This window comes from Carcharhinus amblyrhynchos, chromosome 4 (genome assembly GCF_965287045.1).
Source record: "Carcharhinus amblyrhynchos chromosome 4, sCarAmb.v2.hapA, whole genome shotgun sequence".
NCBI classification, from domain to species: domain Eukaryota; kingdom Metazoa; phylum Chordata; class Chondrichthyes; order Carcharhiniformes; family Carcharhinidae; genus Carcharhinus; species Carcharhinus amblyrhynchos.
The window spans coordinates 60,067,673-60,080,872 of record NC_137327.1 but is presented as its reverse complement, the minus strand read 5'-3'; the positions used below and the strand labels follow the sequence as shown (position 1 = coordinate 60,080,872).

At 43.5% G+C, this 13,200-nt stretch overlaps 1 protein-coding gene across 1 annotated transcript in view; it reads left to right on the top strand.

Moving 5' to 3' along the window:
* The window catches only part of il34 (interleukin 34), a 58,403-nt gene extending 45,841 nt beyond the window's left edge, over window positions 1-12,562 (top strand). Inside the window, exons 5-7 of the mRNA XM_080188149.1 lie at window positions 3,040-3,207; window positions 6,551-6,689; window positions 11,513-12,562. Coding sequence (XP_080044275.1) covers window positions 3,040-3,207; window positions 6,551-6,689; window positions 11,513-11,529 — 324 coding nt within the window. The 3' untranslated portion in view covers window positions 11,530-12,562. The remainder of the gene's footprint in view (window positions 1-3,039; window positions 3,208-6,550; window positions 6,690-11,512) is intronic.
* The last annotated feature ends 638 nt before the right edge of the window (window positions 12,563-13,200 follow it).

Here is a 13,200-nt window from a genome sequence, read left to right as displayed (position 1 = left end):
GAAATGCTGCTGAATTCAAGGGCAATTGAGGATTGATAATAAATGTTGGCCTTGCCAAAGATACCCATATGAAAATGAACATATCTAATTTAAAAAAAAAACTTTCATGGCATTCACTGTTCACCCTGAATTACCCTTGAACTAAGGGACTTGTTAGGCCATTTTAGAGGAAGTTTAGAATCCACTGCAATGTTGAGAGTCTGGAATCACATATAGGCCAGACCAAGTAAGGATGGCAGGTCTCTTTCCCAAAAGGATATTAGTGAACCAGATGGGGTTTTGCAACATTTTTTGATAGTTGTCATGGTGACCATTACGGAGTCTGAGCTACTATAATGGGGTATCAATCCATGTCTCCAGAGCATTGTCCTCTGGATTACAAGTCCATTACCACTACTTCCCAAATTCTAAGCGCACTTCAAATTGTTGTCTTTTGGGTGTCCAATTTCATTGCAGTTGCTGTATGTTTGGCTAGTGGAGGGGGGTGGGGGAGAATGAATGGATCTGCCCTTAACCAACCATAGGATTTGATCTACTTTAGCAACTTGAACCCTTTCTAGCCCTGCTTCTGAAATTTTAATCAGGGCTTTGTCCTCTATAGTCTCTGCTCCTCCACACCCTGCAGAATAATACGCCTCCTGTTGCTACCTGGGGGAGAGTGAGAGAGAGGGAGCAATTGACTTTAGAACAGAAGGGTCAAAGGACACTTTTCGACTAATCACCCTCAGCTTCAAACAGCAGAACTACCTGGAGTTGCCCACTGTGGAGCCGATATCCCTGCCCTCATCACCCAAGGGCAGGCAAGATGGTGAGAGAGTTTGTGAAGTGCCAGCTCACACCTGTGCCACTGGCTGCCATCTCCCTATCCCTGTGTTCCTTAGCTGGGATAATCATTGCCTGTGACCTGTGCTCCTCTACAAATGATTGACCATCTTTGTGAAGGGGGCTTCCACACTGTTATTGTCAAAGCAATAATCACTAGAATTAATTGAATTCACTAAATTAATTCAATAATTAATGTCCTGAGTGCACTTGAAGGGTTTAACATAATACAGTGCGATTATAAATACAAGCATTAGAAGTCAAACTCGCATTGCCAGAGTCTCGATGTTTAAGGCAATAACCTATTGGGAATTAATTCACACACTCTGCAGACTGTTGGATCACTGCATCCTTGGGAAACACACATGTAATGTGCTGTGTTTCTAGGGAGAAGCTGTCATGGTCAAATCTGTTGCAACCCCTCCAGTTAGGCCCTGAAAAATGTCTCATCCCTGAATCACAGTCTGACTAGAGAGGAAGAACAGCTTCCTCTCACTGTGAGCTCAGCCCACGGATCCCTTCTCAAATCACTGTTATTTATCTCTTTAAACTGGCCACTCTGCTGAATTATATCTTAAATTAAAGTGGGGGAATCCTCTCCTCTTGCTGCTTGTCATCCTCATAAACACTTCTCCCCACCTCCCCTCCTTGGGGAATATTTGGAGGGACTATCAGACTGATTATCAACCTGTTTGGACCACATTGGGAGCTCTTTCTGAGGTGAGACTTGAACCTGAAGCTTCTGGATCAGATAGAGGACAGTGGCTATTGCGCCATATCCCCTTTGCTCCTGATCCTGGATTTGTATTGTAGAGGTGAGGGATGGCAAAGGTGTTAATCCCACAGTTTAGTGTTTGGGATACAAAATACTAAATGGACTCCATTTTCCAATACATGATTATAAACAAGTCTATCTGGGCCTTCCTTCCTGCCTCATAATGTGTTTTATGTGGAGGATATTTGACCCCTCGGGGCAGGAAGAGAGCCAGTTTTGCTGCTTTAGACGTCTATAAAAACATAGGGGGGAATCCTCCAGCTCTGCAAGTGCTGTGGTTGGAGGAAACCTAATTGGATTTGAAGCCAAAAATCAGTTTCCTGACATTGGGATGAATTGTTGGAATTTCATTCTCGGGACTTTTAAAGGCAGGTTGAACTTCCTGAAAAGAACAATGTCAGGGTGTTATGTAGTGCCTTTTAGGCGTTGTCAAAACACTTCAGGCTTTAAATTTAATAAGAAAACTATACACAGGGGTTAGTCACCGTGCCCTGGAGTAGCCTCCCCAACTGTATTAGGCCTTACATCCTTCCGACATGGCTTCCAGATGTATTCTGCCCAAGAGAGGACTCCACTCTCTGGGGTGATCACTCACTCTCAGTTCTTATTGGTGTCTCAAGCCAGGTGACCCTCCTCTGCTGTACTATCTTTAAAGAGACAGACACCATGATCACTACAAGGCGAGCCCTTTAGCAATGCATGAGCATCTCTTGCAGGCTCATTAAAAGGTCATCTCACTGGAAGTACGTTCCCTCACCAAATTAAATAGCTGACTGGCGAGAAATGAGAGAGTTTGCATTTATGACTGTATATAAGTAATGTACCCAGGGGAGATAGATCTTCCATGATTAATGGTGAGTTGTCACTGCTTTATCCTGTTTGGCGAGTATCTGTAAATCCCAGTCTAGGATTGAAGGCAGGCAGCGGCAGTGCAAATTGTGTGGAGGATGACCAAGGAAGGGCTTGTGGGCAAAAGTGGAAGGGGTAGCATAGGCTATCCACTGGGTGCCCTGTAAATGGGGCATTCAGACCTTCAGCCTCCAGGAGGTAACAGCAGGAACAGCGATTTCCTGCCTGACCCCGCTGCGAGAATTAGCAAGCTCCAGGTTGATGCACATTTAATGAGCTGCACAGCATAAGATCTCGAGTGGTCAGCTCTTCTTCCAATGGGAATCACTGCCACTTCCTCATCTGCCACTGAACTGAGTGGAAGATTCTACCCATTGAATCATTGCAGGACTGAAGGAGGTCATTCTTCCCACTTATCTGTGCAAGAAAACTTTGGGCTTTTCTCCCCCGGGCTATCCCAATGTCCCTAGGAACTAAGCAATCAGATGTGCATGTGTGAGGTAGTTGAGAAATTCGAGTGAATTAACAACAGGTCTGGATGTTCATCGCTCAATTTACCTCCAGTATATCATGTCTGTCTTTATTTTTCATAGCAAAACAGAAATTTTAGTGAAATAAACCTGAAAGTGTTATGGGTTTATATCAATTCTCAAGTCCTGGAGACAGTCCTCGATGTGCTCCCGAAAAAACACCCGTCCAGAACTTACGTGGAGGATATTTCCACACTTTTCAGTTATTTGAGGATGAAGCTGGAAGAAATGGTAAGTTTTGCTCAGAACATTAAATGGTGTCCTGTGATTTGTGAACAGAAACAGCAAATGGTCTTGAGTGACAGATATATCTTGTACCTCTCTACACCTGAACCTGTCCAAAACTCTGCTGCTGGTGTCCTAACTTGCACCAGTTGACCTTCATACTCACTGACCTACATTGGTTGCTCCTGGTCTGGCAACGCCTCAGATTTCACATTTTTATTCCTGGTTTTTTCAGTCTTTCCACAGCCATTCTGTCATCTCCTCCAAAATATCTATGATCATCAGTTCTGGTCACTCGTATCTCTGATTTTAATCACTCCACCATTATTAGACTGGTTATCCACCCATTTGAACCAAACCATGTGTACTCCTGTGGCCAGCAAGTCCAAGTGGGATTTGAACCTGGAGTTTCTGTCTCACAGGGTGTGGGGGTATGGTGGGGTGGCGGGGGGGGGGGGAGGATAATATTTCTGTGGCCCAAGCACCTTGATCACCTTCTGTTAGAATCATAGAATCCTTACAGTGCAGAAGGAGGCCATTTGGCCCATGGAGCCTGCACCAGCAACAATCCCACTTAGGCCCCATCCCCATATTTACCCTGTTAATTCCCTTGACATAAAGGGTCATATTAGCCTGGCCAATCCACCTAACCTACACGTCTTTGGACTATAGGAGGAAACTGGAACACAGGAAACCCACACAGACACGGGGAGAATGTGCAAACTCCACACAGTCAGTCACTGAAGGCCAGAATCAAATCCTGGTCCCTGGCACTGAGGCAGCAGTACTAACCAGTATACTATTGTGCCGTCCCTGTTCCCAGCAGCAGGATCAGGAAATCACAGCCATGGGTGAGGTTTAAGAATGCTGGCCGGGGCAGGTGGAAACGTGTTTTTGAAAAGGAAAAGAATGTGAATGTTAACAGGTTAGCTGGGTATGGTAATCCTGATAATGACTGGACATTGTCTTCTCCATTGCCAATGGGGATGGTGGTGAAGAGATGAGACACTGTTTAAGATTGAGAGGTCCACAGTGTAAGACAAAGATCAGGAGAATTTTTCTCTCCTGAGCCTGGTTAGTCTGTGGAATTCCCTTCCCCAGAGAGCAATGCAGACTGGGTCAGTGAATTTATTCAAAGCCAAGTTAGGCAAGATTTTTGATAGATGAGGGAGTAAACTAGGGGGCAGACAATAACATGGATTTGAGGGCAAACCTTTTCTGGCCTTCCTCCAGGTGACAAATCCTGACTAATGGATGATTTTCAGTTGGAAAGTGTATTGTTTTGATAAAATGAGCAACCAAACTAAATGAGTAGTGCTGGAAGATTTTCCACAAAACCTCCCTTTGGCAATATCATCGCTGAGCCCCCCCACTGTAGGTTACTATTAACCAGAAACTGAGTTGGACTAGCCAAATAAATACTGTGGCTACAAGCTCAGGTCAGAGGCTGGAAATCCTGTGGTGTATAACTCATTCCCTGACTCCTCAAAGCCTGTTCACCATCTACAAGGCACAAATCAGAAGTGTGATGGAATACTCTTCACTAGCCTGGATGGGTGCAGCTCCAACTCGAGAAGCTGGTCACCATCCAGGACAAAGTAGCCTGTTTGGCATCCTGTCCACCATCTTCAACATTCACTCCCTCCACCGCTGATGCATAGCATCATCTACGCACAGCAGCAACTCAACAAAGCTCCTTTGATAGCACCTTCAAACCTGTGACCTCTACCACTTGGAAGGACAAGGGTAGCAGATGCAAGGGAACTGTATTAACTGCAAGTTCCAAGCCACATGCCATTTTGACTTCGATCTATAATGCCTATCACTGGTACATGACCAACAAACTCCTGGAACACCCATCCTAACAATTTTTTTATTCATTCAAGGGATGTGGGCATCATTGGCTAGACTAGCATTCATTGCCCATCCTTAATTGTTCTTGAGAAGGTGATGGTGAACTGCTTTCTTGAACTGCTGCAGTCTGAGGCATAGGTATTCCCTGTTGGGTCATTTCTGCCGATGGGGCAGAGCTGATAGGATTGAGTTTGCACTTATCACTTCCAGTGCCAAGGTTGATGCTAGGTGGTCTATCTGGTTTCATTCCTTGTTGTAAGTTTTGTCGCATTTGGATACAACAGAGGTTTCCTGGGGCCATTTCAGTTAAGAGTCAGCCACATTGTTGTGGGTCTCGAGTCACATGTGAGTCAGGCCAGGTAAGGACGGCAGATTTCCTTCTCTAAAGGACATAGTGAACCTGGTGGGTTTTACAACAATTGAGTGGTTTCATTGTTATTATAATTCCGTATTTCTTTATTGGATTCAATGGTGGGATTTGAACCAAGGTCCCCAGAGCATTATCCTGGGTCTCTGGATTACTAGTCAAGTGACAATATCACTGGTCCACTGCTCCTCCACTTTGGATGCACCTGCACCACATTGACTACAATGGTTCAAGAGGCAACTTGCATCAGCACCTTGAGGGAATTAAGAATAAGCAATAAATTCTGGCCTAGCTAGTGATGCTGATATCTGGGAAAGAATATATTTTTTAAAAAATACAAGCAGACTGCTTTGGCCTGCATGGTCTCGAGCCTGTTGAGTGCAGGGAGCAAGTGAAGAGTATTCCATCACAGCTTATCTGTGGGACAGGGGCTTGAATGAGGCAGTGAACACTCTCACTGAAGAATATCCAGCCTCTGACCTGCCCTAGTAGCTTCGGCATTTACAAGTCCAGTTCTGGTCAGCGGTGATTCCCGGGATGTAGATTGTGTGTAACACATTGATGGTGATAGAGCTGAGGCCTCAAGATTAGTTTTATTCAGTACATTGGCCACAGACCACATGTGGGAATTTGGTTGTGATTAACTGCATTTCTGATAAGTAAATTAAGCACGTAAACTTAATGCTAAAATACACATGGTGTTTACTTTGTTGTTAAAGCAGTAAGAACAGGTGAGTATTTTAGGGACATTGAGTATTTTATATCCTTGCTTGTTGAATGTTGGTGTGTGTTAAGTAAATATACGTGTGAAGTATGTGTATCTGTGTTGTGTCCAAGATTCTTTCCATTGGACCAAAATATTTGGTTATAAACATACCGAGTGTTGTTAACAATGCCTGTTGGACAGCACTGGTCCTGATCACATCAGGGCCTAATTTTAGGGGATCTCTGGTGCCTGTGCAAAGTCCAACTGCAACATTTGGATGAGGCTATTTGGTTGGAAATCTCACCAGTTAGCTATAACTAACTGGTACTTCTACCAAGAAAGAAATTCAAAACCTGTGCCTTGACTGTGTCCAGATTAATTCTCTTGTTAATGAATCTTTCTTTTGTCGATTGAATGTTTAGGTTCATGTTATTGAAGATGATCGAGTGGAGAAAATCCTATATCGTGTCAGCGACATGGATGAACAAAGCAAGAGGAAGTCCATTAGGCCAAAGGCTTTATTTGATAATTGCTACCAGGTCATGAAACAGCTCTTCCAGTGTAAGTGTAGTGGCAGATCTGTCCATTCTGTCATTTGTTTACTAAACAGGTTCTTCAAAGGACCAAAAAGAAGGGTCATGTGTGCCGAATTGAATGAAAGCAAAATGGTGTTAAGGTTGTTCAGAATTTGGATTGGACTACATTTGGAGTTCTGTATACAGCTCTGGTCTCCATATTAGCAAATAGCACTAGAGTAGGAGTGAATAGATTCATAAGGATGATTTGATTCGATTTATTATCACATGTATTAGCATACAGTGAAAAGTATTGTTTCTTGCACGTTATACAGAAAGCATAGAGAAGGAAATGAGAATGTAGAACATAGTGTTAACAGCCATAACTAGGGTGTAGAGAAAGATCAACTTAATGCAAGATAGGTCCATTCAAAACTCTGACAGCAGCAAGGAAGAAGCTGTTCTTGAGTTGGTTGGCACATGTCCTCCGACTTCTGTATCTTTTTCCTGATGGGAATGAGTTTGGGATGATACCAGAACTGAGAGATAAGACTGACCAGGAAAGATTAAACAGGCTGGTGCTCCTTTCTCCGGAAAGAAGGAAGCTGGGGGTGACCTGATTGACGTCTTTAAAATTATGAAGGGGTTTGATAGGAGAAACATCAAAGAACTTGCTCTCTTGTGAGTTAGGATGGAACTAAGGGATGGTAGCTGTGAAATACTGCTGAAAAATAAGACACGGGGCAGGATTTTTCACTTGGATTGCTGGCCGAAGTGAAGAAACCGATGTGCAGCTCTTCAGCTGCACAGCTGACTTTTCTCTCCAGATAATCTGGTGCTCTGTGCACAGGGAATCTGGAGGTGAGGCTCATGCTGTCGCTCTGGCAGAGCAGGGCTTGATACGGCTGGCAATACTGGCTCCACAGAGATCAGAATGCTAATTTTAAAATGTGTCCCAATCTTCTCTTCAAAAAATGAACCCCACCTTCTCCCAAGATAAGGGACACCCCCCCCCCCCCCTCACAACCAACTGATACAGAAACCTTTTTCCTGCATTATCCCCATAACCTTTGATTCCCTTGCTGATTTAAAAATCTGTCCATTCTCAGCCTTGAACATAATGATCCAGTCTCTACAGCCCTCAGCAGCAAAGAGTTCCACAGATTCACTGCTCTGAGAAGAAATTCCTCCTCATCTCTTTCTTGAATGAATGATCCCTTACTCTAAGATTCTTCCCTTTGGTCCTAGACACTCTCACAAGGGGAAATAACCTCTCAACATTTCAAAGCCCCTGAGAATCCTACATTTACAATAAGTCATCTCTCATTCTTCTAAACTCTAATGAGCACAGGCCCAACCTACTCAGCCTGTCCTCAAAAAATCCCTCCATACCCTGGATCAATCTAGTGAACCATCGGTGGACTGCCTCCAATGTCAGTGTATCTTTCCTTGGATAAGAGGACCAAAATTATTCACAGTATTCCAACTGTGGTCTAACAGGTGCCTTGTATTGTTTTAGCAATTCACTATTTTTATACTTCATTCCCTTTGAAATAAAGGCCAACATTCTATTTGATTTCCTTATTTCCTGCTAAAATTGCAAAAAGCTAGCATGCATGAGGACCCCCAAATCCCTCTGTGCTGCAGCTTTCTGCAGTCTTTCTCTATTTAAATAATGTTAGCTTCTTTATTTTTCCTATCAATGTGATTATCTTCATATTTTCCTACATTATACAGTTTTGCCCATTCACCTAACCTGTCTGTGTCATCCTCACCACTTGTCTTCCCATCTATTTTTGTCATTCACAAACTTGGCAGTAGTACATTCACTTCCATCATCCAAATCATTAATATATATATTGTAAATAATTGTGACTTCAAGACGGATCCCTGTGGAACTCCACTATTTATAGGTCACCGCCCTGAAAATGCACCTCTTGTTCCAACTTTGTCTTTTACCAGTTAGCCAATCCTCTACCCTGCTAATATACTACCCCCAGCACCATGGGCTCGTATCTTAAGCAGCTTTTTATATAGAACATTATGAAACACTTTTTGGAAATCAAAATATATTACATCTACTGGTTTCCCCTTTATCTATCCTGTTCATTACCATCTCAAAGAATTCTAATACATTTGTCAGGCATGATTTCCCCTTCATGAAGCCATGTTGACTCTGCTTGATTATATTTCGCATTTCTAAATGCTGTACAATTACATCTTTTATGATGGACTCTAACACCTTCCCAGTGAAGATGTTAGAAGTCAAGCTAACTGGCCTGTAGTTACTAGCTTTTTGTCTCGCTTATTCCTTTTTTGATTATAGGTGTTAGATTGGCAGTTTCCCAACCCTCTGGGACTTTCCAAAAATTAAGGATTCTTGGAAAGATTGCTACCAATGCATCCACTGTCCAAATTGCCAAATAATCTGGAGATGCTATTTATGTAACTGATGTCCACAAGTTATGATCAGTGGTGTCACCCATAGGAACCAGCAGTGAGAACGTTAGCTAATTTTTTACCCTGCTCCCCCTTCCTATTGTGGCCCCAACACCTGAATCTGGGACAGTTGCCATGATTTTGCGCCTGTGTTCACCATGAGTGCAAATGGAGATATGAGTACAAAATTCTTACCACATTCAAAACAGGAATTTTGCCAGCGAAATGTAATTTTCTGGTTCTCTCCACCTCTTTCCCCCTCCCACCACCACCGCACCCCCCCCTCCCCTCCCCGCCTCAGTTGGGAGCTTCATTTTAATATAATTAACTTAGTCACCATATCATCTCCCAACTTTGGAATTCTCTCCTCACTGGTGTGACTGATTTTTAAAAATGTCACCCAGGTGAAGGGAACCCACCAGAGATGGACAGGAAAGCATAGCCCCTAGCGGGAGAGGGACATGGCCAGGTAGTACATTGGGATTGCTCCCTGGCTGGGGGCCGTGCCAGGGAGCCCGCTGGGAAGCTCCACTTAGAATCCTAGAATAGAATCACTACACTGCAGAAGAGGCCATTCAGCCTATTGAATCTGCACCACCTCTCTGACAGAGTACCTCACCCAGGCCTACCACCCCATCTCCCATCCCCGTAACCCTACGCATTTACTCTGCTAATCTTCCAAACCTACACATTCTAGGACATTAAAGGGTAATTTGACATGGCCAATCCACCTTACCGGCACATCTTTGGACTATGGGAAGAAACCACAGCACCCGAAAGAAACCCACACAGAGATAAACTCCACACAGTGGAGGCTGAAATTGAACCTGGGCCCCTGGTGCTGTGAGGGAGTAGCGTTAACCACTATGCTGTTGGGGGAGAGGTCCCTCATGTTCATTGGGGGCATTCCTAAGTTTTATCAGATTGGGGCATCCTCTTTTTAAACAAAAAAGGATTCCGGTTGTCAGCTTTTTCTGGTCTGCCTCACAAGATAAGGGCCGTGTCTCCAGATATTTTCTGCTCATAGTACTGGATTATCTGGAGAGAAAAGCCAGATGTCCCGCCTGTGAGCTGCATGTCGATTGTCTTGTTTCAGCCAGCAGGGAATGGAAAATCCTATCTATTGGGACCAGTGTCTTTCCTACTGAGGTGATGGTGACTGGGGATCAGAACTGAGGTTTAGCGCATCATTAAAAAGGAAAATTTATATAGCAAATTTCATTACCTCAGTATGTTCCAATGTGCTTTGAAGTCTTTTCATGAAGTCTCTGATTTAATGTAGGAATTATGGCAGCCTAGTTGTGTTAACTGTAACCTTAATACAGCAATCTCCCACAAACAGCACAATGAGAATGGACAGACAATCCATTTTACTGATTGAGAAATAATTATTGAGCAGGATGCCAGGGAGAACTCCTCTGTTCTTCCAAAAGATCCCATGGAATCTTTTACATCCCCTGAATGGACAGACAGCCTCATCTTCTGTAGCCCACTGGTCATCACATCACATTTGTTCCTATTCTTGCTTGGGATGTGTGTGTTCCTGGCTAGGCCAGTATTTATCCACCATCCCTTAGGGCATTTAGGAGTCAACCACATAGCTGTGGATCTGGAGTCACATGTACACCAGACTGAATAAGAAAACCAGATGTGTTTTTACAACAATCAACAATGGTTTCATGGTCATCAGTAAACTTTTAAGATTTTTATTGAACTCCAATTCCACCATCTGCCATAGTGGGATTTGAACACAGGTCCCCAGAGCATTACTCTGGGTCTCTGAATACTGGTCCATTGACAATACCACTATGCCACTGCTTCTTGGCATGCTTTTTTAAACAGAGGAAATTAAAGCAATTGTGATTCACTGCAGGTACTTTATTGCAATCGGTTTGCATGTACCAGGTTTGCTGAACTTAGTTTTTAAGTGCTCAACAATTTGGTAACCAATGCAACCATTGTTTCCTCCAGGCCTCAACACACCAATCCTCTGCCCTTCAACCCTCTCACTTATTAAAAGTTGTTGAATTGATAACCATTTCCATTTCTGAAACAGAGACCTGAAAGTTAATCCCGTTTCCCACTGCCTGTCCACTTGATTATTTCCAGCACATTCATAATGCTTTGTGTAATGTTATTGCACTTTCAAACCAAGAGTAAATTTCTAGCAAGCCCTCAGTACGATGGTCGGCCTAGATTATTCAAAGCCTCCGGAGTGGTACTGAGACAAACCACCTTCTGTCTCAGGTGAGTGCAACTAACTGAACCATGGCTCACACTGAGCAAACAGAGAGGAGAGGCAGCCTTCTGCCTATACTGTGAAGTCAAAGGTTTAGTAGATGTTTTTATTTGAGAGCAGTGGGACCTTGATATTGTCTATAGTTTGGGCAGTGTTATTGTTGGCTAGTGATCAGGTTGTCTTTGTTACAGGTAACTGGAGTTCTTGACCACCAGCATGAGCAGGTAAATGACTTTGATCATTGCTGGCTGCTGCTGCTGCTGGGAAAACAAGACTTGCTTCTCCATGTGCCTCCCTCACTGCAATCGGAAACATCTGGAACAGCATCACCCACTCTCACCTGGCTCCTTGTGTGCAGAGATGCAGAATGGACTTACTATTGGCTGAAGCATCAGAATGGTCTTTGCTGAAGCAACCTGCAGACAACGGCCACTGGCTTGCTATTTATTCACTTTTCTCTCTGAACATCATTTTGGGTGTTGTGATTGGCTCCAGTGAGGCCTATTTGCTCTTGCTACCACCCCTCAGCCTTTTGTTGCTTTCTTTTTGCCGAGTTTTCAACCCTAGGCAAGGCCCATGTGATTTTTCATCCAGAAACTGAAACAGAAAACTCGTGCCTTCACTCCCTACACCCATCGATGCTTATCTACCGCAACCAAAAAAATTGCATCAGAAAAAACTGACTCTAGCTGCTGGAGTCTTTGCAGAGCACACTGTAAGGAAGAGAGACATGAGGTCTCCAAGGAGGGAATAATATTGGAAACTTGGATCAGCCAAATGCATGACAACCTGTGCTGCTTAGTAAAAAGACCTGTCTGCCCAATCAGGTATTGGGAGAGAAATCAGGAAGCGGTCAACCTCTTTGAAGCAACTCCCCTTAATGAATTGGTATAAAAGCACCTGAGACAGTGCATTGAAGTTCTTTTTATTTATTCATCCCCAGCACTGAATCAAAAAGTTAAAATTCTCAACTTAGGGTTTCCATGGAAACTTTGATTCTTCAGTGTCAGAGTATCAAATGTTTATCACTCCTGCCTCATTTTTACTTCCACTGGAATGGATTGGTCTTTGGTATCAGAGACCAGGAGATATTGTGTACATGTTAAACTGTCCTGAAAATGTTCGTTCATTCATTTCTTCTTCTGGCTTGTTGAGGGTGATCAGGCGATATTTGAATAATAAATGTTGAAATACTTTGTCTGTTCTATTCTATGCTGAACAGTGCTCCTGTGCACCATAGACCAAAGCATCAATGTACAGTGTACATCAAGGAGAAATTATGGCTAGGTGCCAACTTATCCAGACTCTTATCCATAGAGTCCTTGGATAGATACCTTCTGATGGACTACTGTTTCAACATGTGGAACTGCTGGATTGACATTTGCTCACTGCATCCACCACTGAAACTTGTCTGTAGGGTCACAGGATGGGGACTTGCCTGCATTGTTACTGGCCCTTGGGGTCACTTGATGGGCATTTATTCACAAGATAATTGAATGGGTATTTGCCTAAAGCATCAATTGATAGTCCCTTGCCCATTGGGTCATTCAGTCAATAGCTGACCTATAACGTAGACCTTGAAGAGGATAACATCTACTCCCCGCCCTGTGGCCAGTGGCTCTTGACCTCTGACGTAGGCCGACACTCAGCTGCAATTTACAGTGTAATTCAACCAGTTGCTATGGTACCCACTGTGAACCTTTCTCACTATATCATTAGGGAAGCAGCAGTTGACCATTAATGTCCACACATGAGCTCAATTTTACTGATTTGTGCCTTTTTAAATAATATCTGTATTTTGATCCTCGTTGATATAATTGGACAGGAACCCTGGCTCAAAAGACCATAACTTTACCTTTTCTTTAAAACGGGGAGGAAC